The sequence below is a fragment of the Salmo trutta genome, chromosome 6, assembly GCF_901001165.1.
Source record: "Salmo trutta chromosome 6, fSalTru1.1, whole genome shotgun sequence".
Taxonomy (NCBI): domain Eukaryota; kingdom Metazoa; phylum Chordata; class Actinopteri; order Salmoniformes; family Salmonidae; genus Salmo; species Salmo trutta.
The window spans coordinates 43879651-43907611 of NC_042962.1; the positions used below are offsets into that span (position 1 = coordinate 43879651).

General features: G+C 44.9%; 1 protein-coding gene across 3 annotated transcripts; it reads right to left on the bottom strand.

Annotated features, from left to right (window-relative positions):
- Positions 1-200: 200 nt before the first annotated feature.
- On the bottom strand, positions 201-27712 carry LOC115195973 (SH3 domain-binding protein 4-A). Of its 3 annotated transcripts, none has more exons than XM_029756373.1 (5): positions 27600-27712; positions 10064-10277; positions 7524-9931; positions 800-988; positions 201-502 (listed from the first exon to the last, which is right to left on the bottom strand). In XM_029756373.1, exons 2-5 carry the CDS (start codon positions 10185-10187, stop codon positions 278-280), a joined length of 2946 nt encoding a protein of 981 aa, XP_029612233.1. In that variant the 5' UTR covers positions 10188-10277; positions 27600-27712; the 3' UTR covers positions 201-277. The 3 variants fall into 3 exon arrangements, with proteins under 3 accessions (XP_029612233.1, XP_029612231.1, XP_029612232.1); XM_029756371.1 differs by having other exon boundaries at positions 10064-10282; XM_029756372.1 differs by having other exon boundaries at positions 10064-10307.
- Between the last annotated feature and the right edge of the window lie 249 nt (positions 27713-27961).

Consider the following 27961-nt stretch of genomic DNA (forward strand, 5'->3'; position numbering starts at 1 on the left):
GAAGGCCTCCTGAGACACAACTTCCTACATAGTGCACTACTTCTGACCAGGCTCCAGACAGAATGTGTGGTCTACTATGCCTGCATTTACACAAGCAGCCCAATTCTGATCTTTTGTTCAGTAATTGGTCTTTTGACCAATCAGATCAGCTCTGAAAAAGATCTGATGTGACTGGCCAAATGACCAATTAGTGGAAAAAAGATCAGAATTGGGCTGCCTGTGTAAACGCAGCCTATTTAGAGAATAGGATGCCATTTCAGATGTAGATGGTCTCAGATCAAATGGCATAGTCCCCCTGTCCTATAGGGCTGAAGGCAGAGCTGCGTAACGTATCTAGGCTGTTGACCAGAATAAGCGTTCCGGTGAGGTGCTTCCAGCGCTTGGTTATGGGATTCTTCATTCGGTCCAGGCCCAGGTGCAGCTCCTGGATCACGTCCCGGTAGCTGTCCCCGATTTGGGCCGCCCAGGTCAGCAGGAAGTCATAGGCTGGCTTCCACATTGACTGTCAACATAGGATCAATCAATCAATCGACTGTTATAGAACAACCGATCAATCAATCAATCAATCAATCCAATGTACTTATAAAACCCTTCAAGATCAACAGAGGGGACAGAGAATCATTCCAAACGCTTCTAAGGTCAAGTCTGACTGGCTGATATAAAAGAACATTGCACACAAGAAACAGATAGCAGGGTTAGCATTTTCGCACGTCCATTTTATTACAGGTCTGAGGCAGCCAATACCAGTCAAACCCAGTAAACGTTAGAGTATCTAGAAGTAATGGGCTGATAATCTCACCTCATTGTCCACCAGGCCGTTCTTGTCCCTGTGCGGAGCATCGTATTGCTCCATCTGCTGCTTGTTCACCCGGGCCAGCTTCTCCGCCAGCTCCCTCCAGCGCGGGGCCACCTCCACGGCCGTGGTCAGCAGGACAAAGTCCATGATCAGCCTGGCCACCAGACCTTGGCAGTCCATCTTCAACAGGGCCTAGAAGAAAGGCCACACAAAGGCAACTTGGTTTACTAATTCAAGCTTTCTATTCCTCCTGGAGCATAGGTCGTCGACGGAAGACAACATTTAGCTACGACACAACAGTTCAACAACACACCCCAAGGATCAGCAATGACACACCATTGTGTCACATAGTGTTCACCATTAAAGGGGTGTGAAGACATGACTCTCTAGACATAGTGAAAGGAGTGGGGAGGAACAGCATTAGGGGGCCAGGGTATTGTCTTGATACAATACATTTGCGTCTCTAACTACGGCTACACTATCCCTCCCTATTCTCTACAAAGCCTGCTGTGAAGTCTGAGGGTGAATTATAGCATGATTCAGAAGAGCCTCTCTAGGTCTTACCACACAAACACACATATGTGTTGAATGAGAATAAAACCAGGAGGCCAGGGAAAATACACTCTTAATCCCCTCCTCTCTCTACCAGAAACACCACAGACGAACAGGGGATGAAAGAGAGACTATAAATCAAGTCTATCAGGATCCCACGAGGAGGTGGGTTGCCATACAGCATGTCTACACTGTGTAGGCTACAACCCAGGAGGGCTATATAATATCAAAGGAAAATGGAAAGTGCAACCCAATAAAACAATATGTTTTATGTACAGGAACTCATGTTTTGAAGTCTGAGCCAACCAGTTAAGCCTGCCAATAAGAGACTGCATATTTTTCACCACTATATCACAGTTAATACATAAACGTTTTTCCACTTCAAAGTCTCTTTGGAGAGTTTGCTTGCAACTTGACAGGATCTGCTGAGGTAGGCATACTATCTATATTTTGCACAGTACTGTATCTAAATAGAAGAGCCAGCATGTGTTTGCTTTGCAGAAAGAGAATGAGGCATGTGGAGCTCATACCACTCAAAACCATATGTTGGTCTGTCAAACTGGGAGCTGAGTGACTGCTGCATCCCAAATGGCACCCTATTCCCTATATCGGTGTTTCTCAACTCCAGTCCTCCAGTACCCCCAACGGCATATATTTATGTTGTAGCCCCAGACTCATTTAGGGCTTGAATCAGGTGTGCTTGTCCAGGGTTATAATAAAAACGAGTTATGTTGGGGTACTCGGGGACTTGAGTTGGGAAACACTGCTCTATATAGTCCCCTATGGGCCGTGGTCAAAAGTAGGGCACTAAATAGGGAATAGGGTGCTACCGAGACACACACTGTCTTCAAAGCATTTCAGTGCTACTCCAGTCACCTCGGGCCACCTGGCCTGACTCTGAACAGCACTGTTTTAATGAGCTGGCCTCTGTCCTGCGCTGACTGCTGTATCAGGACTCACATTTCTGTCAAAGTTACTAAAATAGGACTGCGGCGTAACGTCCACCATCACCACCATCTGTCTGGCTACTGAGCCGGCTTCTGCAGCCATCTGCCAACAATGCCAACTGAGTCAACTGTGAGTGACACAATGGAGTGGCTCAGTTCAGTCACAGACCTAATGCTGTGTCATTCACATCTGGCACCGGTCTGGCAGGGCCACGGAGTCAACATGGTAGCATAGTTACTAGGCTGAGTCCCAAATGGCACCTTATACCATATATCAAGGGTATTCAACTCTTACCCTACGAGGTTCGGAGTCTACTGGTTTTCTGCTCTACCTGATAATTGTACACACCTGGTGTCCCAGATCTAAATCAGTTCCTGATTAGAGGGTAACAATTTTTAAAAAATGATGTTGAACTGGCTTTGAGGTCCAGAGTTGAGTTTGAGGGCCCTATATAGTGCACTACTTTTGACCAGACCCCTATGGAGTGCCATTTGGAGTGCAACTCTAGTGACCATTTCACAGTTATGTAATATAGCCTTCAACCAGCAGGAAGATTAGTTGAATCACTGTCTCTTAAAACCTCTTAACTCAACATCTATCTTCTTAATCCTTCAATCACTTCCTGTCATGGAAACCTCAAACCAAATGACATGTCATTTTCCCATACAGTGCTGAGGAGTTGGGTCTTGGCAGCAGATAAACAACGTTTAAATGTTGCTTAAGTTATATCCCATAACATGAGTAAACCAAAAACTTAGTGATAATGTGGTTCATGCAGAACTCTTTTATGAAACCAATAGCTAATAATGTCATATTCCATTATCTTTATCTTCAGAGAGGTACTGTATAAAAAGGAATCCAGCTCTGTTGAATGACCTGCACAGTTCAGTGAGTGATCTCATTTATTTTTTAAACATTCCAGAATGCAATGGATCCTTATAAAACCTTCCAATTCCAAAAGGCCTTATGCAATTCACGTTTACTTATCGTTTCAACTCTTAATCTAAACCGATGATAAAACTACGTAACTCGCTGAAATTTTCTGAAGTGTATCCTGTGTGTGTGTGTGTGTGTGTGTGCGTGCATGCGCACACGCACACTCAGACAGTTTCCCATCCAATCAGAGAACGGCACCTGAATGCCAGTGGTAGGCAGGCTGATGAAAATGAGGAAGCTTTAGGGACATCCTTCAAAATTGTGTGTGTGGGTGTGGAGGCTTACTCCTTCTCTGACTTGATCCACATGTCCACTGGGGGAAAGCCCTGACAGACATGACTGACAGCTCAAATTTACCATGTGCCTCAGAGCTCTCAGAGGCAGTTATCTCTCTAAGCTTCATTCCAAATGAGCCTGTCTGGCTCTTCTCCCTGCATTTAAAAGGCAGGGAAAGGAGCGCATACACACACACACACACACACACACACACACACACACACACACACACACACACACACACACACACACACACACACACACACACACACACACACACACACACACACACAGGCAAGCGCCAAATGCATGCACACACACACACACACACACACACACACACACACACACACACACACACACACACACACACACACACACACACATACACACACACACACACAGTGTCCCTGAGACTAACAGCAGGGGAGGGGAGAGAGGAGAGAGGAGAGGGGAGAACACAGTAACAAGGACTCAACCTCCTCATTAAAGTCAACCAGGGACTTTATATGTGAGGAAAATGTTTCTACATCAGCAGTCTATAAACTTCTCTGTAGTTTGAAATAGGGAAAGTAGTCCCAACGGTGACTTTCAGTCATTATATTTAATGGTGCGTACACCATACATAGGATGATGGCAGTAGTGACTAAAATCATTGCCGTATCTATTTGTCAAAAGTGTCTGTGCAAAGTTACAGTGTCTTAATACACACACAATTTATTAAATGTATTTATTGTTTAATTTTGTATTTATTTATTACATTTTTCATATTTAAAGATTGATTACATTTCATATTTAAAGATTGATTACATTTCATATTTAAAGATGATTTTTTATTAAAATAGTCCAAAATAAATTAAAATAGCTTCTTAGCAAAGAGCAATTTATCAAGCAAGAATTTTGCTTGGACTGAGATACCTGGGTCTCAATAAATAAAGTTTAGAGAGAAAAAAGAAAGACTCTGGAGGTGTCTTACTACTCTGTGGAATCTGCAGGTGTCTCTCTCTGTCTTTCTGGTTGGCCGTTGGGATCAATTTCAGTGATGAGCAGTGGGATGGCATTTCAACTGTCTGCTACCTGAGCAACACCATCCATCACATTGAGAATTCTTAGCGGTGTCAGTTTGCGTTGGTCGCCCAACCACCCCCCTGGCCTGCTATCTCGCCTGACCAATGACTCCTTTCCTCTCCTCACATTTCAACTGACAACACCTGTCAGACCATGCTAGCGACTCAGAAAAAAAGGGAAGGCAGGCTGTTAAAGCCCATAGAGCACAGCATTGTGTAGGCTAGACAGAGCTATGAATATGTTGGTCGCACTTGTGAATGAACGTTTTGTTTGAATCATAGGCCACTTAGCGTGAAGTGCTAATCTCGGTTATCTTTTATTAAGCAACGTTTATATAATAATCAGCTACACTATATATACCAAACTATGTGGACACCCCTTCAAATTTGTGGATTCGGCTATTTCAGCCACACCCGTTGCTGACAGGTGTATAAAATCGAGTACACAGCCATGCAATCTCCATACACAAACATTGTCAGTAGAATGGCCTGTACTGAAGAGCTCAGTGACTTTCAACGTGGCCCCGTCATAGGATGTCACCTTTCCAATAAGTCAGTTTGAATTTGACTGGCCTGCACAAAGCCCTGACCTCCTTCCCATCGAACACCTTTGGGATGAATTGGAACGCTGGCTGTGAGCCAGTCCTAATCGCACAACATTAGTGATGCTCTTGTGGCTGAATGGAAGCAAGTCCCCGCAACAATGTTCCAACATCTAGTGGAAAGCCTTCCCAGAAGAGTGGAGGCTGTTATAGCAGCAAAGGGGGGACCAACTCCATATTAATGCCCATGATTTTGGAATGAGATGTTGGACGAGCAGGTGTCCACATACTTTTGGTCATGTAGTGTATTTTTTGTTGTTGTGTTAATTCAGACAAGCATATGACCTAACCATGGTTATGTTCTGTCTAACAATGCCTACTAACTGAGCTTTAAAGCTTCTTAGTTTAGTTTTTGCACAAACTTTTTGATTAACAGTTTCATTCCAGAGAATGAATTACTACTGTGTGAGATTAAGGTCACCAAAAGGGCAAATTACTCAATTTGAGGAAAGGCTACAGAACCACAGAATGACCACAGAACAACAGAAAGACCACAGAACTCTCACTAGACTCTCACCATAGACTCTCACTATAATGACATAATGTGCTGCAATATTGTCAAACCTTTATACAACCATCTCCCCCACACAAACCTATATACAGATCCCATATCTTAATTTGAGCCAGTTTCACACCGCAGATAAATAATCTTGTAGCAACAGGAAATGTGAATTGTTATGTGGAATATAATTAATAGAAAAATTGTATAGCGGTTGATACATTTTTTGTTAGTCATTTCCTTGATTTGCCCTAACTTTTTAAACCTTGAATACATTACACGTTTGCATTTCTTCTTGCTGTGCGGGAAAATTCCTGCAACAACAGGATGATCAAAGTAAGACGCAGCATATGTAGACTACAGCACAGCAATATCAATGGTCCTCAAGAACCTGCTCTAATGTACAGTATTTCATGGATCAATATGGACCAACAGTTGCGTCACTTATGTTATATCTGGTGTTTCTTGGCCTGATCAGGATAGTCAACAACACTCTGTTTCTACTGTGGCTAGAAGGCTATCAGGACTGGCTGGAATGAAAAGATAAGACATGGATCTTTTTCAGGGACCGCCTCCAGGACACCATTAGCAGAGTTGCCAACAACCAGATGCCTCCAGGTTTCAGGGATACAACTCATTCAACCATTCAACTTCCTCTTCCACTGAAAACCGGATGTGGGAACTCCACTCAGGTGTTTTCTTTTATGCCTGCAATGTTAGGTTACTCCCAGGCTAGGGGGCACAGTAAACAGATCTGTGTGTCCACCATAAATAATGTGTGTGTGTGTGTGTGCGTGTGTGTGTGTGTGTGTGTGTGTGTGTGTGTGTGTGTGTGTGTGTGTGTGTGTGTGAGGAGGGGTAGTATGAGGGCTTTGGGCATGGATCATTGTTATCTGAGACCAATCCATCCTCATCCCTTTGTCTACTGTATGTACAGTAGCTAGCAGTGGCAATATTTGCACAAACCTAAAGCCTAACATCAGCTTATCAAGCCTGTTGGCAGAAAAAATGGTTGCTTGTTTGAATTCTAGCCTGCCTTTGATCAAAAGACCATTGAAAGGCATAAACCACTTATATTTCATACCAAAATAAACTGATATATGCTAGCTCCGACTGATAAGAGGTTTACATAAGCAAGCATTGTGAAAAAGACACCTCACTTTCCCAGACAGATCCAATTTCTCCACAGATCCAAATTCAAACAACTGTTGCCTGTTTGTGACTGTTGCAATGCGGGGTATAGTTACATTACCAAGCACTTCTGTCTAAAACTTGAAAAGGGTGACTGGAGAGGAAGTGGGAGGCATGTTGAGTCAACACTTTTTGTCACAACAGCAACCCTGCCTGCTTTGAGGAGAATCTCTCAGGATATTGTCGTCTCGGTTTGTGTCTCAGTCTCAGAGTTGCACTGAATGAGGTGATGTAGCTGTGTTTTTGTGCACAACACACTTATTCTCCCAACAAGTAGACCTACTCCTAAGGTGATAAGGAAAACTTCTTACCACATGTGACTGAATAACCTGAGTGCAGTAACATATCAGCCCCCCCCCCCCCATCTTACAGTACATCACAGCCCGTTGCCTCTGACGGAATGGAAAAACCATGTCAACATCTGCTGCTGCTGATGGAAAATAGGAAATAAACACAGGAGCACTACACATTTCCAGAGAAAGTGGAATTTCCTATTTCTTTAGCTTTTTGATAAGGTTTCTGTATTGAACCATACATTTGAATAGCTTCTATAGCCTAAGAGGTACAACGTGCATGACGAGCGGTTTCCAAACACACATACACACACACATCAGAGAGCGAGAGAGACAGAGAGACAAACACACACACAAACGTACTGTCATGAGTTCCTTCTGGAAGGTCTTTCTCTCCTTGATGTCCATGTTAGTGCAGTCCTCCTTGAGCTTCTCCAGAACCGATGCAACCTTCTCAGGCTCGTTGTCCAGTTCAGTCCGACAGAAACAAGACAAAGGTAAGTTCCCATATCCCAGTGCATCTGCAAAGGCCTTCCAGTTCCCTATATTTTCCATGAGTACCGTCCTCACAGAGGCGTAGATGTATGTGAGAAATTTGCAAGGCTTCAGAATCTGCTCCACTAGCATGGTCGTCGTGAGGTCCGGACCACAGAAATAAATAGGCTTGACTTTCCCCAAAACCAGAACGTTTTTCGCGTGAACAAGACCGGTCTTTCCCTGATAATATCCAATATACCACTCTTTGGTCCACAGTTGTCCTCGTAGTTTGATTTTCTCCTCGCTCAGCAAGGCGATCACATCTCCCTTCTTGTATTCCAACAGGTATGTGCTCTTGTTTTGCCTGATCACAGATTTGAGCAACTTGCCAAACTTCAGGTTAGTGATGCAGCGCTCCTGAAACTGTGGATATTTGGCAGTGATGGCCAGAGGTGACAGAAGAATCTTACCCACCACCTCTTTCTTCTTCAGGAACCTCCTGTGGCCGGTGTTCCGCGCTCCACTCTTCAGAGGCGGTTGCGGTGTTTGGACGCAGAACTGAGCCAGGATACAGTCCAGGCCGTCTTTGACCTGGACCTGCAAGGTGAAGTCTGATATGTCCTCAGGGTTGTTGGATGTGATCATGTAAATGAGTCGGCTAACCTTCCCCAGTTTGACCTGGAAGGCCCGAATAATCCTGGCTTGCTCATTAGCCTTAATCATATAGTTAGACATGTTGGAGTATAGGCCAACCTTAAGGTCCTGGGGCCGTTCCAGGACAAACTGATGCTTCCCCCACAGCGTGAGCGCCACTGGAGGGGCAGAGTGGGCCTGCTTCCCCACCTCACTCACCAGTAGAGTATTAGGTGCACAGTCATGCCCAAATAGGGCCACGACCGTCTTGAATGTAGGATGGATGTGCTTGGGCCCATAGACACCCAGGGTGACTTTCTTCAACACATTGTCCCATACAGTTGTATTAAGGTTGACGTGCTGGGCCTGCACTACTACCACCACGTACATACACGGCTCCAAGTTATCCAACTGGACTTGTACTGTGTCCTTGTATAGGTAAGCATGTGGGATGATTATATAGGGTCCCTCCTTGCAGTCACTCCGGACGCAGAGCACCTCAGCTACCTGACCACTGTCTTTCTTCACCGTCACGGACACAGTCATCTCCAGAGTGATGAAGGACTTAGTCTCCATGTTGGACAGTTTGATTTCCACCACTGGGCTGACTGTGGAGCAGTGGTCATTGTTCAGCTCCAGTGGAGGGTCCAGTAGGGCCTTCATGGAGATCTGCTGGGTCTCTCCAGGAACCACGTGTCCCTCAGGGACATGGACGCTGATCTGGGTGTCTGGGAGCTGAACAGCCCCTCCACGACTGTCTAGTTTACAGACAATGTTGGTCTCCACCGGCTGAGTCTGTCCCCAACCAGGGCTCTGCCCCAGAGAGTCCAGGTCATGGCAAGATCTGGCCAGCTTCCGATGGTTTAGCCATGCAGTCCTGAAGTCCTCCCTGCTCTGAAACTGCTCTGGCGAGGGAGCCTTGAGGCTGGTGAAGAACCCGGAAGAAGGCAAGGGGGGGTTGGATTGCGTCTGTAGGATGGACAACTCAGATAAACTGTACGATCGCTTGCTCCTGAAGAATGGGTTATCCCTTCTCAGTGTCTGTAAAACCTGTAAGTCCTGGTTGGGGCTGGTGGCTGTCATCATGTCAAATATGTTGCAGCTACTGAAGCCATTGATCATGGTGGTGCTGGAGGTAGAGTTAGGTGCCGAAGGGGAGACTGGGGAGGCCAGGGAGTCAAAGACGGACAGGTCCGTGGACCTTCCCCTCTCATTACAGTTCTGGTCCAGAGAACCATGTAGATGAGCACTGTTGATGAAGGGGTTGGTGGAGGAGGTATGGAGGGAGAAGGGGTTGCTGTTAAAATAAGGCGAATAAGGAGTGGTCTTAACGGACACCCCTGTCCACTCCCCTAGGAGATCCAGCTCCTTAGCCCCTTCCTCTGTACACTCCCCTAGATTGTCTATCATGCCACTATCGCTGAGCGATGAGTTCCTACAGTTGATGGGCTGGACGTATGCTGAGGGGATGTAGCCCATCTCTGTGTTGTTGTGGGCATACCACCACTCTCCACCCGACGTGTCCATCACATAAAGCCGGTCACCTTTGGAAAACTTTAACGTGGTAAAGCTAGATGGGCAGTAATCCTTGATGGCGACTACTTCACGAGCAGTTACAAAGGAAGCTGAATTGTCCAGCCGTAAGGCACTGGAAGAAGGCACTGCATGAAAAGAAAAGGAAGATCAGAAATTCACATAAACATCCTCAATTCATCCTCAATTTGCATTCAAATCAATATATCTTTAAATGAATGAATTACTGTCTGGTACATTAGTCAGTATTGAATCCTCACCTTTGACATCTGTGAGGCTAGCCTCAGAGAGCCCTTCATTGAGATCAATGAGCGTGCCCTCCGATTTGCAGCGAGGGAGAACATGGTTAGTGTTGGTCACTCTGATGATCCGGTGGGCCGCCATTTTGGTGCGAATTGCCCGAGTTGCAGTCGCACTCCTACTCTTCCATTTCTCCAATTATGATATTCAGTCTTTGGCAGCTCTCCATTCTATCTACACTAAAGGAAACAAAAATGAGAACATCTTCATTAGCTGTGATTGAGCCATTCCTGTAAGAGCCATAAATGATTAAATCATCACAATTTACAACATGGTTTGATTCAGTAGGAAGTGGGGACAGTCTTGGCTAGGGACAAAAATGAATAGATTCCAGCAGATGCCAAATAATATCCTGTGAAGAGAATAAACATTTTGAGCAGTGCACCCTGCCTTGGGACAGTTTAACATCTTATGACACTCATATCCCACTGGGCACACACTGGTTGAGTCAACATTATTTCAAAGGCCATTCTATGAAATTACATTGAACTAATGTGGAATAGACGTTGAATTGACGTCTGTGGCCAATCAGTCTTCTGCTATTTTAACACCTTTCCAATTACTTTACAGTCATAGGTGTCCTCAATATGCTTGCATTTGCTGTTGTGTGTTCTGTATCTCAGTGCGCAGTTGAAGATGATAATTGCATATTTTCCATCTCATTCTGTTGCTTTGCAAAGCATAAAGCCTCAGGGAGAGACACTGAATCACATGGGGGATAGATATACAGGAAATCATGGGACATTCCCTGCTTAAACCCTCTCAGATGTACAATGTTCAGTAAAAATGTAAGCGCAGACTAGATAGGTCAGATAGGTTTCTTCCTTGACATAGCTATTGTCCTGACAATAATTTGGACATGACTTAGTGTAATTTGACTTGATACCACATGTAACATTTCAAATGTATGCAATGTGTATAGAGCAAGCAAATATCGCACAGCTGAGTACCATGTCACACAGCTTCCCCTATTTACAACAAACTAGCTCAAAGACCTCTCTCATGATTTCACATTTAGCTAATCCATAATTCAAAACACACTGTCAGTTGAGCTCAGGAGGAGAGTACTTTTATATGAGTGAGACCATATTCTTGATTCCAGCATTTTCTCTCGCACAGGAAGCAGGAGGGGTTAGCGAGCTACACTACACCTCAATGCAGTGAACCATACTGCCCTGGCCTAAAAGCTAAAAGGTTTTGTTCAGAGACACTAAAGTCCCCAGAGATGTCAGGGAGAGATTTCACGCCCACTCTCAGTCCTTGATGAAAATATGTGGCTCAATGTATCCTGTTTGTTTCTCCTTCCCCTTGCCAGGGAGCAAGCTAGGCTCGGGGGACAGTGACAGTCCATGGATGTGAGGATCAATAAAGCTCGACTGACAAAAAGACTGTCATCCACTTTGATGCAACACCCGGGTCAGATTGCTAGTCGATGTTCTGCACCAAGATAAATAGCAGAGGCCGGCGGTGAGATCCTTTCTGAGATGAATCCACAGATAGTACAGCAAGACATCATGAATTGGAACCAGAAGCCACTTCTCACTTGTCACTGAGTCTCTGAAGATGCTTTCCATAGTTCACGGGAAAGTTTTACATCTTTATTTCGATCTTATTCCAATGTTCGTAAGATCGAGATCTCTCTAGATGCTTTCAATCTTCAATTCAGTTCATGTCTGTGCAGCATAATCCAAACTTTCCCCATCAAGCTAATTACGTTGTCAAAAGTAAGGCTGTTAATCACGATACAAAATGTAATAAAATATCAGAATAATTTATGAGACACACCGAGTTTTCCTGTCAATAAGTTCTGAAAGGCCTGAAAGGCCTCATTTCCGTCAATACATTCTGAAAGTCCTCATCTAATCTAGCCGACAAAGTGGAAGGGGGTATATTGTTTCAGCAAACTGTTCCTTAAACACACTCGCGATGGAGCAGAGACTGTAACACAATTAAATCCACAGCAATTTTCTCTAATCCCCGATCGACTTGCTACTTTAATTACCTTTTCCAAGTATGTTCTCAAAGATTCTCTTTCCCCCATTTTTATAGCAATATCGTTAAGCATATGCCTACAGCTTTGGCTCCTAGAAACATCTGTGGTCATTATAGGAATGAGATGCCTGTCAAAAAGACGCAGTCTATGTAAAAACAACCAGGCCTTCTCAATAACAGTTACAGTACACACAATTTCAAACGATGTGTAACAACTGTTTATAACTCATCTATAAACTAACATTAACAGTTTCTAAACTATTTATAACCTCTTTTAGCATTTTGTAAGTATACCTTCACCTTAATGTAAAGTGTTACCTGATTTTCTTACACTATGTTGACTGATTCATGCCAATGTCATTATTCTGTCCTGCTTCACTGACAAGCTAATTACTTTGTCAAAAGTAAAGCTGTTAATCACTATACAAAAAGTTATAAAATATCAGAATTATTTATGAGACTCTTAGACGATGTGAATGATGAGTCTGAAGGTTCCTTTAATTTGAGACCACAGAAAGCTAATTGTTGAAGTAAATCAGAATTGGGTTTAGTTCCTAACCCGAAAGATGAGAGTATACTGTAGTAAAACAGTGAAGACTTATACTTCATTCACCATAGACCTTAGTCAGCATAGACCTACTGTTCTAATGTTAAAACCAACAGTACTATGTTATTGATATCCACCCCGAGACTTTGGTGTAGAGAAGTTCGCTGCACAAGAAGACATGGGTATAGTAGTCAACCGCTAAATCATTTGCATTCATTAGCATTAGTTCATTAATTAATTGGTGTTGAAGCATCCATGATCTCCCTGGAAACAACCAATAAAAGAACTATAGGAGTCTGATATTGAAGTCATGCCTTAGGCGAGGGAAGGATAAATGAGCTCTTAAAGAAAGCAGCCTTCCAGGAAGCTCAAACACTGATTATTACATTTATTTCCAACACAGTGACACAACATCATAATTAACTAAAGTTGTTTCTCAGCTAATGGAACTATCTGACACTAATAGGCTTCAGACTGTTTCACTTGGTGTGTGCGTGTGTGTGTGTGTGAGAGAGAGAGAGTGAGCAAGAATGAGAGAGAGAGAGAGAGAGAGAGAATGAGCAAGAATGAGAGAGAGAGAGCAAGAGAGAGAGAGAATGAGCAAGAGAATGAGCAAGAGAGAGAGAGCAAGAGAGAGAATGAGCAAGAGAGCGAGCAAGAGAGAGAGAGAATGAGCAAGAGAGCGAGAGAGTGAGCAAGAAAGAGTGAGCAAGAGTGCGAGAGCAAGACAGCGAGAATGAGCAAGAGAGAGCAAGAGAGCAAATAAGCAAGAGAGCGAGAGCAAGAGAGCGAGAGAGAAAGAGAGAAAGAGAATGAGCAAGAGAGCGAGCAAGAGAGTGAGAGAATGAGCAAGAGTGAGAGAGAGAGAATGAACAAGAGAGCGAGAGCAAGAGAGCGAGCAAGAGAGAGAGAGAGAGAATGAGCAAGAGCGAGAAAGAGAGAATGAGCAAGATAGCAAGAGAGCAAGAGCGAGAGAGTGAGAGAATGAGTCAGAAAGAGAGGGAGAGAATGAGCAAGAGAGCAAGAGAGGGAGAGAATGAGCAAGAGAGCAAGCGAGAGAGAGAGAATGAGCAAGAGAGTGAGCGCAAGAGAGCGAGCAAGAGAGAGAGAATGAGCAAGAAAGCGAGCAAGAGAGCAAGAGAACGAGCAAGAGAGCAAGAGAACGAGCAAGAGAGCAAGAGAGAGAGAGAGAATGAGCAAAAGAGCGAGAGCAAGAGAGAGAGAATGAGCAAGAGCAAGAGAGCGAGAATGAGCAAGAGCAAGAGAGTGAGCAAGGGAGTGAGCAAGAGAGAGAATGAGCAAGAGAGTGAGCAAGAGAGAGAATGAGCAAGAGAGTGAACAAGAGAGAGAATGAGCAAGAGTGAGAGAGAGAGAGAGAGAGAGAATGAGCAAGAGAGCAAGAGCAAGAAAGTGAGAGAATGAGGAAGAGAGCGAGAGAATGAGCAAGAAAGAGAGAATGAGCAAGAGAGCGAGAGCATGAGAGCGAGCAAGAGAGAGCGAGAGAATGAGCAAGAGAGCGAGAACAAGAAAGCGAGAGAATGAGCAAGAAAGAGAGGGAGAGAATGAGCAAGAGAGCAAGAGAGGGAGAGAATGAGCAAGAGAGCAAGCGAGAGAGAGAGAATGAGCAAGAGAGTGAGCGCAAGAGAGAGAGAATGAGCAAGAAAGCGAGCAAGAGAGCAAGAGAGCAAGAGAACGAGCAAGAGAGCAAGAGAACGAGCAAGAGAGAGAGAGAGAGAATGAGCAAAAGAGCGAGAGCAAGAGAGAGAGAATGAGCAAGAGCAAGAGAGCGAGAATGAGCAAGAGCAAGAGAGTGAGCAAGAGTGAGAATGAGCAAGAGAGTGAGCAAGAGAGAGAATGAGCAAGAGATTGAACAAGAGAGAGAATGAGCAAGAGCGAGAGAGAGAGAGAGAATGAGCAAGAGAGCAAGAGCAAGAAAGTGAGAGAATGAGGAAGAGAGCGAGAAAATGAGCAAGAAAGAGAGAGAGAATGAGCAAGAGAGCGAGAGCATGAGAGCGAGCAAGAGAGAGCGAGAGAATGAGCAAGAGAGCGAGCGCAAGAGAGCAAGCAAGAGAGAGAATGAACAAATGAGCGTGAGCATGAGAGCGAGCAAGAGAGAGAGAATAAGCAAGAGAGCGAGAGCAAGAGAGCGAGCAAGAGAGAGAGAGAATGAGCAAAAGAGCGAGAGCAAGAGAGCGAGCAAGAGAGAGAGAGAATGAGCAAGAGAGCGAGAGCAAGAGAGCCAGAGCAAGAGAGCGAGCAAGAGAGCGAGAGAGCAAGCAAGAGAGCGAGAGAACGAGCAAGAGAGCGAGAGAGCGAGCAAGAGAGAACGAGCAAGAGAGAACGAGCAAGAGAGAGCGAGCAAGAAAGTGAGCAAGAGAGTGAGAGAACAAGCAAGAGAGAGAGCAAGAGAGCGAGAGAACGAGCAAGAGAGAGCAAGAGAGAGTGAAAGAACGAGCAAGAGAGCGAGAGAGAGCGAGAGAACAACCAAGAGAGCGAGCAAGAGAGCAAGCAAGAGAGCGAGAGAACGAGCAAGCGTGAGAGCAAGAGAGAGCGAGAGAAAGAGCAAAAGAGCGAGAGAATGAGCAAGAGAGAGAGCAAGCGTGAGCGAGAATGAGCGAGAGAACAAGCAAGAGAGAGAGAATGAGCAAGAGAGCGAGAACGAGCAAGAGAGAGAATGAGCAAGAGAGCAAGAGCGAGAGAACGAGCAAGAGAGCGAGAGAATGAGCAAGAGAATGAGAGAGAGAGAGAGAAAGAGCGAGCACGAGAGAGTGAATGAGCAAGAGAGCAAGAGCAAGAAAGCAAGAGAATGAGGAAGAGAGTGAGAGTGAGAGAGAGAATGAGCAAGAGAGTGAGAGAGAGAAAGAGCGTGCACGAGAGAGTGAGAGAATGAGCAAGAAAGAGAGAGAGAATGAGCAAGAGAGCGAGAGTATGAGAGAGAGCAAGAGAGAACAAGCAAGAGACAGGGCAAGAGATCGAGAGAACGAGCAAGAGAGAGCAAGAGAGAGCAAGAGAATGAGCAAGAGAGAGCGAGAGAATGAGCAAGAGAGAGCAAGAGAATGAGCGAGAGAACAAGCAAGAGAGCGAGCAAGAGAGCGAGAGAACGAGCAAGCGTGAGAGCAAGAGAGAGCAAGAAAAGAGCAAAAGAGCGAGAGAAAGAGCGAGAGACAGAGCAAAAGAGCGAGAGAATGAGCAAGAGGGAGAGCAAGAGTGAGCGAGAGTGAGCAAGAGAATGATCGAGAGAATGAGCGAGAGAGTGAGAGAGAGAATGAGCAAGAGAGAGAATGAGCAAGAGAGAGAGAGAGAATGAGCAAGAGAGCGAGAGCGAGCAAGAGAGAGAGCGAGAGCGAGCAAGAGAGCGAGAGCAAGAGAGCGAACAAGAGAGAGAGAGAATGAGCAAGAGAGAGAGCAAGAGTGAGCGAGAGAATGAGCGAGAGAATGAGCGAGAGAACGAGCAAGAGAGCAAGAGCAAGACAGGGAGAGAATGAGGAAGAGAGCGAGAGTGAGAGAATGAGCAACAAAGAAAGAGAGAATGAGCAAGAGAGCGAGAGCATGAGAGCGAGCAAGCGAGAGAGAGAGAATGAGCAAGAGAGCGAGAGCAAGAGAGCGAGCAAGAGGGAAAGAGAATGAGCAAGAGAGCGAGAGCAAGAGCAAGAGAGAGAGAATGAGCAAGTGAGCGTGAGCATGAGAGCGAGCAAGAGAGAGAGAATGAGCAAGAGAGCAAGAGCAAGAGAGCGAACAAGAGAGAGAGAGAGAATGAGCAAAAGAGCGAAAGCACGAGAGCAAGCAAGAGAGAGAGAGAATGAGCAAGAGAGTGAGAGCAAGAGAGCAAGAAAGAGCATTCAAGAGAACGAGCAAGAAAGCGAGAGAACAAGCAAGAGAGCGAGAGAACGAGCAAGAGAGCAAGAGAGAACGAGCAAGAGACAGCAAGAGAACGAGCAAGAGAACGAGCAAGAGAGAGCAAGAGAACGAGCAAGAGAGAGCAAGAGAACGAGCAAGATAAAGTGAGACAGCGAGCAAGAGAGCCAGCAAGAGAACGAGCAAGAGAAAGTGAGACAGCGAGCAAGAGAGCGACAAAGATCGAGAGCAAGAGAGAACAAGCAAGAGACAGAGCAAGAGATCGAGAGAACGAGCAAGAGAGAGCAAAAGAGAGCGAGAGAATGAGCGAGAGAACAAGCATGAGAGCGAGCAAGAGAGCGAGAGAATGAGCAAGCATGAGAGCAAGAGAGAGCGAGAGAAAGAGAAAAAGAGTGAGAGAAAGAGCAAAAGAGCGAGAGAAAGAGCAAAAGAGCGAGAGAATGAGCAAGAGGGAGAGCAAGAGTGAGCGAGAGAACGAGCAAGAGAGAGAGCAAGAGTGAGCAAGAGTGAGCAAGAGTGAGCAAGACAATGAGCGAGAGAATGAGCGAGAGAGTGAGAGAGAGAATAAGCAAGAGAGAGAATGAGCAAGAGAGAGAGAATGAGCAAGAGAGCGAGAGCGAGCAAGAGAGAGAGCGAGAGCGAGCAAGAGAGCGAGCAAGAGAGAGAGAATGAGCAAGAGAGCAAGAGAGAGAGAATGAGCAATAGAGCGAGAGCAAGAGAGCGAGAATGAGCAAGAGAGCAAGAGAGCGAGAAAGAGCAAGAGAGCGAGAAAGAGCAAGAGAGCGAGCATGAGAGCGAGAGAATGAGCAAGAGAGCGAGAGAATGCGCAAGAGAGAGCAAGAGAGAGCAAGAGAACGAGCCAGAGGGAGCGAGAGAGTGAGCAAGAGAACAAGCAAGAAAGAGAGCAAGAAAGCAAGAGAGAGAGCAAGAGAATGAGCAAGAGAGCGAGAGAACAAGCAAGAGAGCGAGAGAACAAGCGAGAGAACAAGCAAGAGAGCGAGAGAACGAGTAAGAGAGTGAGAGAACGAGCAAGAGAGCGAGCAAGAGAGCGAGCAAGAGAGCGCGAGAACGAGTAAAAGAGCGCGAGAACGAGCAAGAACGAGAGTAAGAGTGAGCAAGATAGCGAGAGGATGAGCAAGAGAGCGAGAGGATGAGCAAGAGTGCGAGAGAATGAGCAAGAGAGGGAGAGAACGAGCAAGGGAGCAAGAGAATGAGCAAGAGAATGAGCAAGAGAATGAGCAAGAGAGTGAGCAAGAGAGCGAGAGAACGCTCGAGAGAACAAGCAAGAGAGCAAGAGAACGAGCAAATGAGCGAGAAACCGAGCAAGAGAATGAGCAAGAGCGAGAGAATGAGCAAGAGAACGAGCAAGTGAGCAAGAAACCGAGCAAGAGAACGAGCAAGTGAGCAAGAGAACGAGCAAGAGAGCGAGAGAATGAGCAAGAGAACGAGCAAGTGAGAGAGAACGAGCAAGAGAGAGCAAGAGAGAGAGCGAGAGAACGAGCAAGAGAGAGAGATAGAGAGCGAGAGCAAGAGAGCGCGAAAGAGCAAGAGAGCGAGAAAGAGAACGAGCAAGAGAGCGAGAGAACGAGCAAGAGAGAGCAAGAGAGAGCTAGAGAATAAGCAAGAAAGAGCAAGAGAGAGCGAGAGAACGAGCAAGAGAGAGAGAGAACGAGCAAGAGAGCGAGCAAGAGAATGAGCAAGTTAGAGCAAGAGAGACAGAGAGAACGAGCAAGACAGAGCAAGAGAGAGTGAGAGAACGAGCAAGAGAGCGAGAGAATGAGCAAGAGAGAACAAGAGAACGAGCAAGACAGAGCAAGAGAGAGCGAGAGAAGGAGCAAGAGAGAGAGAACGAGCAAGAGTGCGAGAGAATGAGCAAGAGAGAACAAGAGAACGAGCAAGACAGAGCAAGAGAGAGCGAGAGAAGGAGCAAGAGAGAGAGAACGAGCAAGAGAGCGAGCAAGAGAGCGAGAGAATGAGCAAGATAGAGCAAGAGACCGAGAGAACGAGCAAGACAGATCAAGAGAGAGCAAGAGAACGAGCAAGAGAGAGCGAGAGAACGAGCAAGAGAGCGAGGGAATGAGCAAGAGAGAACAAGAGAACGAGCAAGACAGAGCAAGAGAGAGCGAAAGAATGAACAAGAGAGCGAGAGAGAGAGCAAGAGAGCGAGCAAGAGAGCGAGAGAACGAGCAAGAGAGAGTGAGAGAACGAGCAAGAGAGAGTGAGAGAACGAGCAAGAGAGAGTGAGAGAACGAGCAAGAGAGAGCGAGAGATCGAGCAAGGGAGAGCAAGAGAACGAGCAAGAGAGGGAGAAAGAACGAGAAAGAGAACGAGGGAGAGAGAGAGAGAGAGAGCGAGAAAGAGTGTAACATATGTGTGTGTATGCAGGCTGTAATAGCTAGGGCTAGGCCTATATCTCACGAGAATACACTAGATAATAGAGGTCGACCGATTAATCGGAATGGCCGATTAATTAGGGCCGATTTCAAGTTTTCATAACAATCGGGAATCGGTATTTTTGGACACCGATTTGCCGATTTTATTTTTATTAATTAAAAAAAATGTAAATAAAATTACACCTTAATTTAACTAGGCAAGTCAGTTAAGAACACATTCTTATTTTCAATGACGGCCTAGGAATAGTGAGTTAACTGCCTTGTTCAGGGGCAGAATGACAGATTTTTACCTTGTCAGCTCGGGGATTCGTTTTTGCAACCTTCCAGTTACTACTCCAACGCTCTAACCACCTGCCTTACATTGCACTCCACGAGGAGCCTGCATGGCAGGCTGACTACCTGTTACGCGAGGGCAGCAAGAAGCCAAGGTAAGTTGCTAGCTAGCATTAAATTTATCTTATAAGAAACAATCAATCTTAACATAATCACAAGTTAACTTCACATGGTTGATGATATTACTTGTTTATCTAGCGTGTCCTGCGTTGCATATAATCAATGCGGTGCCTGTTAATTTGTCATCGAATCACAGCCTACTTCGACAAACGGGTGATGATTTAACAAGCGCATTTGCAAAAAAACCACTGTCATTGCACCAATGTACCTAACCATAAACATCAATGCCTTTCTTTAAAATCAATACACAAGTATATATTTTTAAACCTGCATATTTAGTTAATATTGCCTGCTAACATGAATTTCTTATAACTAGGGAAATTGTGTCAATTCTCTTGCATTCCGTGCAAGCAGTCAGGGTATATGCAGCAGTTTGGGCCGCCTGGCTCATTGCGAACTGTGTGAAGTCCATTTATTCCTAACAAAGGCCGTAATTAATTTGCCAGAATTGTACATAATTATGACATAACATTGAAGGTTGTGCAATGTAACAGCAATATTTAGACTTAGGGATGCCACCCGTTAGATACAATACAGAACGGTTGTCTATTTCACTGAAAGAATAAACGTTTTGTTTTCGAAATGATAGTTTCCGGATTCAACCATATTAATGACCAAAGGCTCGTATTTCTGTGTGTTATTATGTTATAATTAAGTCTACGATTTGATATTTGATAGAGCAGTCTGACTGAGCGATGGTAGGCAGCAGCAGCAGGCTAGTAAGCATTCATTCAAACAGCACTTTCGTGCGTTTGCCAGCAGCTCTTCGCAATTCTTCAAGCTTTGCGCTGTTTATGACTTCAAGCCTATCAACTCCCGAGATTAGGCTGGTGTAACCGATGTGAAATGGCTAGCTAGTTAGCATGGAGCGCGCTAATAGCGTTTCAAACGTCACTCGCTCTGAGACTTGGAGTGGTTGTTCCCCTAGCTCTGCATGGGTAACGCTGCTTCGAGGGTGGCTGTTGTCGATGTGTTCCTGGTTTGAGCCCAGGTAGGAGCGAGGAGAGGGACGGAAGCTATACTGTTACACTGGCAAAACTAAAGTGCCTATAAGAACATCCAATAGTCAAAGGTATATGAAATACAAATCGTATAGAGAGAAATAGACCTATAATTCCTATAATAACTACAACCTAAAACTTCTTACCTGGGAATATTGAAGACTCATGTTAAAAGGAACCACCAGCTTTCATATGTTCTCATGTTCTGAGCAAGGAACTTAAACGTTAGCTTTTTTACATTACACATATTTCACTTTTACTTTCTTCTCCAACACTTTGTTTTTGCATTATTTGAACATGTTTCATTATTTATTTGAGGCTAAATTGATATTATTTATTTATTATATTAAGTTAAAATAAGTGTTCATTCAGTATTGTTGTAATTGTCATTATTACAAATAAATAAAATAAAAAAATTGGCCGATTAATCGGTATCTGTCACGTCCTGACCATAGAAAGCTTTTATTTTTCTATGGTAGAGTAGGTCAGGGTGTGACAGAGGGTTTTGTCTAGTTTATTTATGTCTATGTTGGTTCTAGTTTCTTTTTTCTATGTTGGGGGTTTTGTCTAGTCTAGTTTATGTATTTCTATGTGGGGTTCTAGTTGTTGTATTTCTATGTTGTTGTTTTTTGGGATGATCTCCAATTAGAGGCAGCTGGTCATTGTTGTCTCTAATTGGGGATCATATTTAAGTGGTTGTTTTCCCACCTGCGTTTGTGGGAGATTATTTTGAGTAAGTGTATGTTGCACCTCTTCGTCACGGTTTGTTGTTTTGTTCATTAATTTATTTGTATGTCTTGCATAGTTTCACAGTTATAATAAAATGTGGAACGATACACACGCTGCGCTTTGGTCCCATTCTTCAGACAGCCGTGACAGAATCTCCCAACACCAAAGGACCAAGCAGCGTGGTCAGGACAAATGGACATGGGAAGAAATCTTGGACGGGAAAGGACCCTGGAGGCAGGCCGGGGAGTATCGCCGTCCGAAGGAGGAGATTAAAGTAGCGAGAGCAGAGCGGTGACGATACGAGGAACTAGCACGGCAACGACGGAAGCACTCTCGTGCAGCCCCAATAAAAAAAATTGGGGGGGCACACGGGTTGGTCGGCAAAGCCGAGGGGTGAGTCTGAGAGCGAAGAGGAATATTGGGAGTGACTGAGCGAGGAGTACTGTGAGATAGTGGAGGGGGGTGATGAGAGAGAGCTGTTGGTTTGGCGTAGTATGTACGGCATTGTCCCTGAGGAGCATGTTAGCCGTCAGATACCACCTGAGTCAGCTCCCCGTACTCATCCCTAGAAGTGTGTTAAAGTTCCGGTACAAATGAGGCCGGCTATACGCACCATGTCTCTAGTGCGCATTCACAGCCCAGTACATCCTGTGCCAACTCTCCGTACTCACCGTGGGGAGTGTGTGACCTGTCAGGCACCATGTTTTGCGGTGATATGCACGGTGTCTCCAGTGCGCATTCACAGCCCAGTGCGCCCTGTGCCAGCGCCCCACACTTGCCGGGCTAAAGTGAGCATCCAGCCAGGACGGATTGTGCCAGCCCTACGCTCCAGACCTCCAGTGCGCCTCCACAGCCCAGTACTCCCTGTTACTGTTCCTCGCACTCGCTCTGAAGTGCGTGTCACCAGTCTGGGGCCACCTGTCCCGGCTCCACGCACTAGGCCTTCAGTGAGTCTCTCCAATCCGGTGTGTCCTGTTCCTGCTCCCCGCACTTGCCCTGAGGTGCGTGTTACCAGTCTGGCGCCACTTGTGCCAGCCCCACGCATCAGGCCTCCAGTGCACCTGCCCAGTCCGGGGTGTCCTGTTCCTGCTCCCCGCACTCGCCCTGAGGTGCGTGTTACCAGTCTTGCGCCACCTGTGACAGCACCACGCATCAGGCCTCCAGTGCGCATTCCCAATCCAGGGTTTCCAGCAACAGTTCCCAGTCCAGGGTTTCCGGCGACAGTTCCCAGTCCAGGGTTTCCGGCGACAGTTCCCATTCCAGGTCTTCCGGCGACAGTTCCCAGTCCAGAGCTTCTGGCGACAGTTCCCAGTCCAGAGCTTCCGGCGACAGTTCCCAGTCCAGAGCTTCCGGCGACAGTTCCTAGTCCAGAGCTTCCGGCGACGGCCTACAGTCCGGAACCACCTGAGACGGCCCACAGTCCGGAGCCTCCTGAGACGGCCCACAGTCCGGAGCCTCCTGAGACGGCCCCAGTCCGGAGTCTCCGGCGACGGCCCCCAGTCCGGAGTCTCCTGCGACGGCCCCCAGTCCGGAGTCTCCAGCAACGGCCCCCAGTCCGGAGTCTCCAGCGACGTCCCGCAGTCCGGAGTCTCCAGCGACATCCCCCAGTCCGGAGTCTCCAGCGACGTCCCCCAGTCCGGAGTCTCCGGCGGCGTCCCCCAGTCCGGAATCTCCAGCGGTGGTCTGCAGTCCGGAGTCTCCAGTGGCGGTCTGCAGTCCGGAGCCTCTGGCGATGATCCACGGTCCGGTGACACGAAAGCGGAGGGATCAGCTAGCGGAGCGGGGGCTACGCCCCGAACCGGAGCCGCCTCCTATGCTGGCGGATAAGCAGGATGTAAAGGTTCTTTGTCCTGCACCAGAGCCGCCACCGACATTAGACACCCGCCCTAACCGTCCCTGTTTTTTTTTGTTGTTTGGGGTTGTGCGTTCGGAGTCCGCACCTTTGGGGGGGGGGGGGGGGGGGGGGGGGGTACTGTCACGTCCTGACCATAGAAAGCTTTTATTTTTCTATGGTAGAGTAGGTCAGGGCGTGACAGAGGGTTTTGTCTAGTTTATTTATGTCTATGTTGGTTCTAGTTTCTTTTTTCTATGTTGGGGGTTTTGTCTAGTCTAGTTTATGTATTTCTATGTGGGGTTCTAGTTGTTGTATTTCTATGTTGTTGTTTTTTGGGATGATCTCCAATTAGAGGCAGCTGGTCATCGTTGTCTCTAATTGGGGATCATATTTAAGTGCTTGTTTTTCCCACCTGGGTTTGTGGGAGATTATTTTGAGTAAGTGTATGTTGCACCTCTTCGTCACGGTTTGTTGTTTTGTTCATTAGTTTATTTGTATGTCTTGCATAGTTTCACAGTTATAATAAAATGTGGAACGATAGTATCAACTTTTTTTGGTCCTCCAATAATCGGTATCGGTATCGGCATAGAAAAATCAGAATCGGTCGACCTCTACTAGATAAATATAAATAAATTGTTCCCTAACTGCATTTAATGTCTCTCCTCATAATAGAGGTGCTAGGTGTTTTATCAAAACGATTATTAAGCGAGGTATGTTGATTATATTAATTATGAAATGGAAAGTTGGAAAATTATGACATGTTATTTTTCAGCCTTAGCTTAGCTAGCTCTACACCCCTTGAGGGAAAAAGGCTTCCAGCATTACCAAAGCCACCAGATGAACAAAACCGATTTTAGAGGCACCTTTTTTCCGATATTTTGAGATGTGTATGGTTGCCAGCCCAATATTCTCCTCCTATCGGGTATGTGACTTCTAAAATTGATGTGAACCGCAATGCGTGTGTGTGTGTGTGTGTGCTTGCGTGTATGTGAGTGCTTGCATGTATGTGTATGCTTTGTGTGTGTGGAAATGTTCCACACTGTGATTGATCACACGCTCTCATTGCCCTTGTTCCTCCATATTTGAAGTCAGTCCTCTGGCGCAGTCAGGCCTCGTCAATATGATGCCTGCCACTGAAGAGGAGCAGGGTTAAAGAGAGGTTGACTGGTGAGTGACCCAGCCAGCATGACAGAGGCGGAAACCTCATCATTATACTATACTGCACCAGACAAACTAGCAGAGAAGATAGACAAGCTTCCAAGGAAACTCCAATGAGACAATAATAGGTCATAGGAATGAATGAATAGCTGTTTGTACCCCTCCCAAACCTCTCCCTCCATTATATTTTACTCTGTGTACCAAACATTGAAAATCATGTAGATGTTTATTTAGAGGTTATTGTGCTATAGCTTGGTAAATAATAATTAGTGATGGGGGAAAAATCTATGGAGTTACATATCGGGATATTATTTATATCATATGGTATTGTTTGGACAATATCGCAATATTATTTTTGCGCTAGTTGGCTGTACCTGTCCTGCACCAAAACATATTTCATTCATAGCTTGTTCTCCATCTTCTTTTTAAACAGGAAGACCATTTGTTTTCAGGACTTTTATTGCCATGACAGATCAAAACTTGTTTTCTCATGGCTCTCTCGTCCCTCTGCAACAGACATATGTTTGGAACATCGAATCGCAATAAAATCATAGTATCAATTCACAATACATATAGAATCGCAATACATATCTTATCGGCACCAAAGTATTCTGTTAATATCATATTGTGAGGTCCCAAGCCTCTCCCAGCTCTAATAATGCAAATATATATTGGTCCTGTTTCACATATGTACAAGTGTGTAAAATACACATGTGACATTTTATTTTTGCATATCTCAACTCCCCCGGAGAGTGGGGTCACAGCCAGGGTCTGCCATTATCAACAGCCCCTGAAACAATTAGGATTAAGTGCATTGCTCAAGGGAACACCAACAGATTTTTCACCTTGAGCATTCAAACCAGCTACCTTTCGGTTACCAGCCAAACGCTCTAACCGCTAGGCTACCTGCAGCCTTTAATGGGGAGGCTGGATTGAGGGTATTGAGGACTATGACACTGTTTGCTCTTTACAGCTCTGAGAAGGCAGGAGAAAAAGTGAAAAGGAGAAGAACTCCCAAGGATATTTTGTCATACCATGTCCCTGAGAGTAGCAAAAAGAGACCTGACCAAGGCCCCTTTCACCTTCTCATATAGGAATAACCCCAGTTTATGTATTTTGTTCTGTAAAGTTCTGTCCAGACCAGGGTCATTCTGAGGGAGCCGTTTTAGCTCAATAGAGTTTATATCCTGCTCAAGTGCTCTGACAGTTTCTGTTTACATACATACCGTACGTAAGGGTAAATCAACGAGGGGCTATGAGTTCTATGGAAAATAATAACCGACGTGGAAGGTGTTTTCCACGACGCGCTAGGAAGTTGCATTATTTTCCAGAGAACGCTAAAAATGTGTTCATTTGTGGGTACAAATGTATTCAACATCCACTGAAATAGCTAGCAAGTTTACTAGATAGCTATAGTAGTTGTTTTGGTAACCAAACAAATAGACTTGCTAGAAAAACAATATTAAGCTTTTTCTGTCTTATTACTTCTGAAACCAAAACCCTCTTATTCCTATTTCTCCCCCCATTAATTAAGACGAAGAGAAGAAAACAGGAAGGAAGAGATACAGTGAAGAAGAGAAGAGGAGAGGAGGACAAGACGAGACGAGAGCAAGACAAGAGGAAATGCTTCTCTGATGGGAAACAGACCAACAACATGAAGGTCTCCGGTCTCCTACAGTAGAGTACCTCTCAGCTCACATTCCTGCTGTAACTTAGAATCCCCCCAACCCCTGGCTTAAATCATCTCAGCCAGGAAATGAAACGGTGTCTGATGTCACACAGCAAGACGGCAGAGCTGAGCTGCATACTGTAGCATTCAACAGCATTTAATAAAGTCATGAGAGTCAAGAAAGGTGTAGTTACTATGTTATTATGATCATTGCTTTTTGCACCCATCACAAGTTTATCAACATGGATTTTGGATCGCTTTGAAATAACGGGGTGCAAGATATTTAATTTCATGTAATAATAACTATGCTTGGGAAGGACCGGCATATGACAGTCTGATAAATTCATTTGAGTCAAAGGCCCACAATGTTGAGTGACAACAGTAAAGGGTAAGCGTGACGGGCATGTCAAATGTGAGTGAGCGCTGCATGTTCTCCAACACCTCCTGAGCCTTTGGTTGCATCCCTAATGGCACCCTATTCCCTATGAAGTGCACAGTCAAAGGTAGTGCACTATATAGGGAATAGGGTGCTATTTGGGATGTATCCCCTGTGAATAAGGTCATCTGATAAGCCTAAAATCCTCTCACTACCCAGGCAGGCAGCTACCCACGTTCCCGTCTCAGTCCCAAGCCCTGATCCACTTCTAATGCAGTCTGGGAGAAAGGCAATAAGGGCATCCCAAGACCAACAACAATGCTGTTCTGCTGCCACACACAAAACACACACACAATAACACAAACACACACACAAACACACACACACAATTGGTATGTAATTAACAAAATAATACTGAAGACAAATGGCCTGGCTTCAAAACCATTTTCTGTCAAATAAAAAACGGTATTACAAAACCAATTAGAGTAGCCCTTTCCTGCAGTCAAATGACTAGTGGCCTCATGGGCGAAATGTTATATATTTTTCATAATTTCATAATTAATAAAAAAAATTAAAAATAACAGCCGTAAATCTGCCATTTTTATGTCAAACGGTTTTGTTATATTTCAGTCTTCTGTGATGTATATAAAGTGTAATATTAGGATGCAAACTCAAAATTAAATACCTTTCAACTGTATATCTGACATGATAAAGGTGTCTTCTTTTTTAAAGTCCATAACCATGTGTGTGAGGTGTATACTTCTGTTTCAAAGTAGATTTGTTTGACTACCGATAATCACTCCGTGTGACCCTGATTCAGCCCACTGCAGTATTAACGAATGTTATAAGATGGAATATCTCATCATTCATTACTTTCTATTTCTCCTTGAATTGAATGAGTGTAATTTAGGAGCATATCCCTTCATTATCACAACAAACAGGATATATGTTCTGCTAATAAAGAATGGAGGAAGAGGAGAATATGTAACAAGAGAAGGATGAGTACGATGATGGTGATGATGGTTTCTATAGTTCTATATTTGTATACTATGTTATAGTAGTAATATTATAAAGGTGATGTTAATTGCGATGATTCTGCTGATGAAAAATGAATGATTTGACAACACTCCAAACATTACAGGGAAGCCCACATTGTTTCACAGCATGAGCTCTTGTGGTAGGAGGCTACACATGGTCAACGGTGAGGTATGAGGTGTCAGTTATGACTATTTGCGATATTCAAACAACAGTTTCATAAAATACTATTCAGCAGTATGGTAAATACTTCTAAATTAATTGCACGTGAATACAACCACTTACACATTATGTAATGGATACGACAAGTAAGGCAAGACTTCAGAAAGTATTGGAAACCCAATGCGTTGACTTGTGTGCTTCATCAATTAATGGGTTATCATAAATAGGCCTACTGTATCTTGGCATCTCTCTCGTTTAACGAAATGTAAAATAGTTGAGAAGCTTGACATACCTTACAAGGGCCTGTGAACACCTAATCAAAATGTTGACCACGTCCCAAAACGTAACTGAAACTTCGGAACGGGCTTCGGACGTTGCTCTTTTACAGCTCCCTTACATGAGTGCTAGTTCTGTAAAGTGCTCTGCTCAAACTGGAGCTTGGCGATTGCCGACGTTATCAAGGGGGAGGAGACTGGAAACGGAGGCTACACGAATGAATCAACATTTAATCGTATAGTCTCTGAATCTGTAATGATGCTGATTAGAGCTATAAATAAATTACAATATTATGCTCAATGTCATCATTAATCCTAATATCGTTATTGCTGTGTAATTATTTTTGTGTAACAACTTGATAATAACTCATTGTTCCTA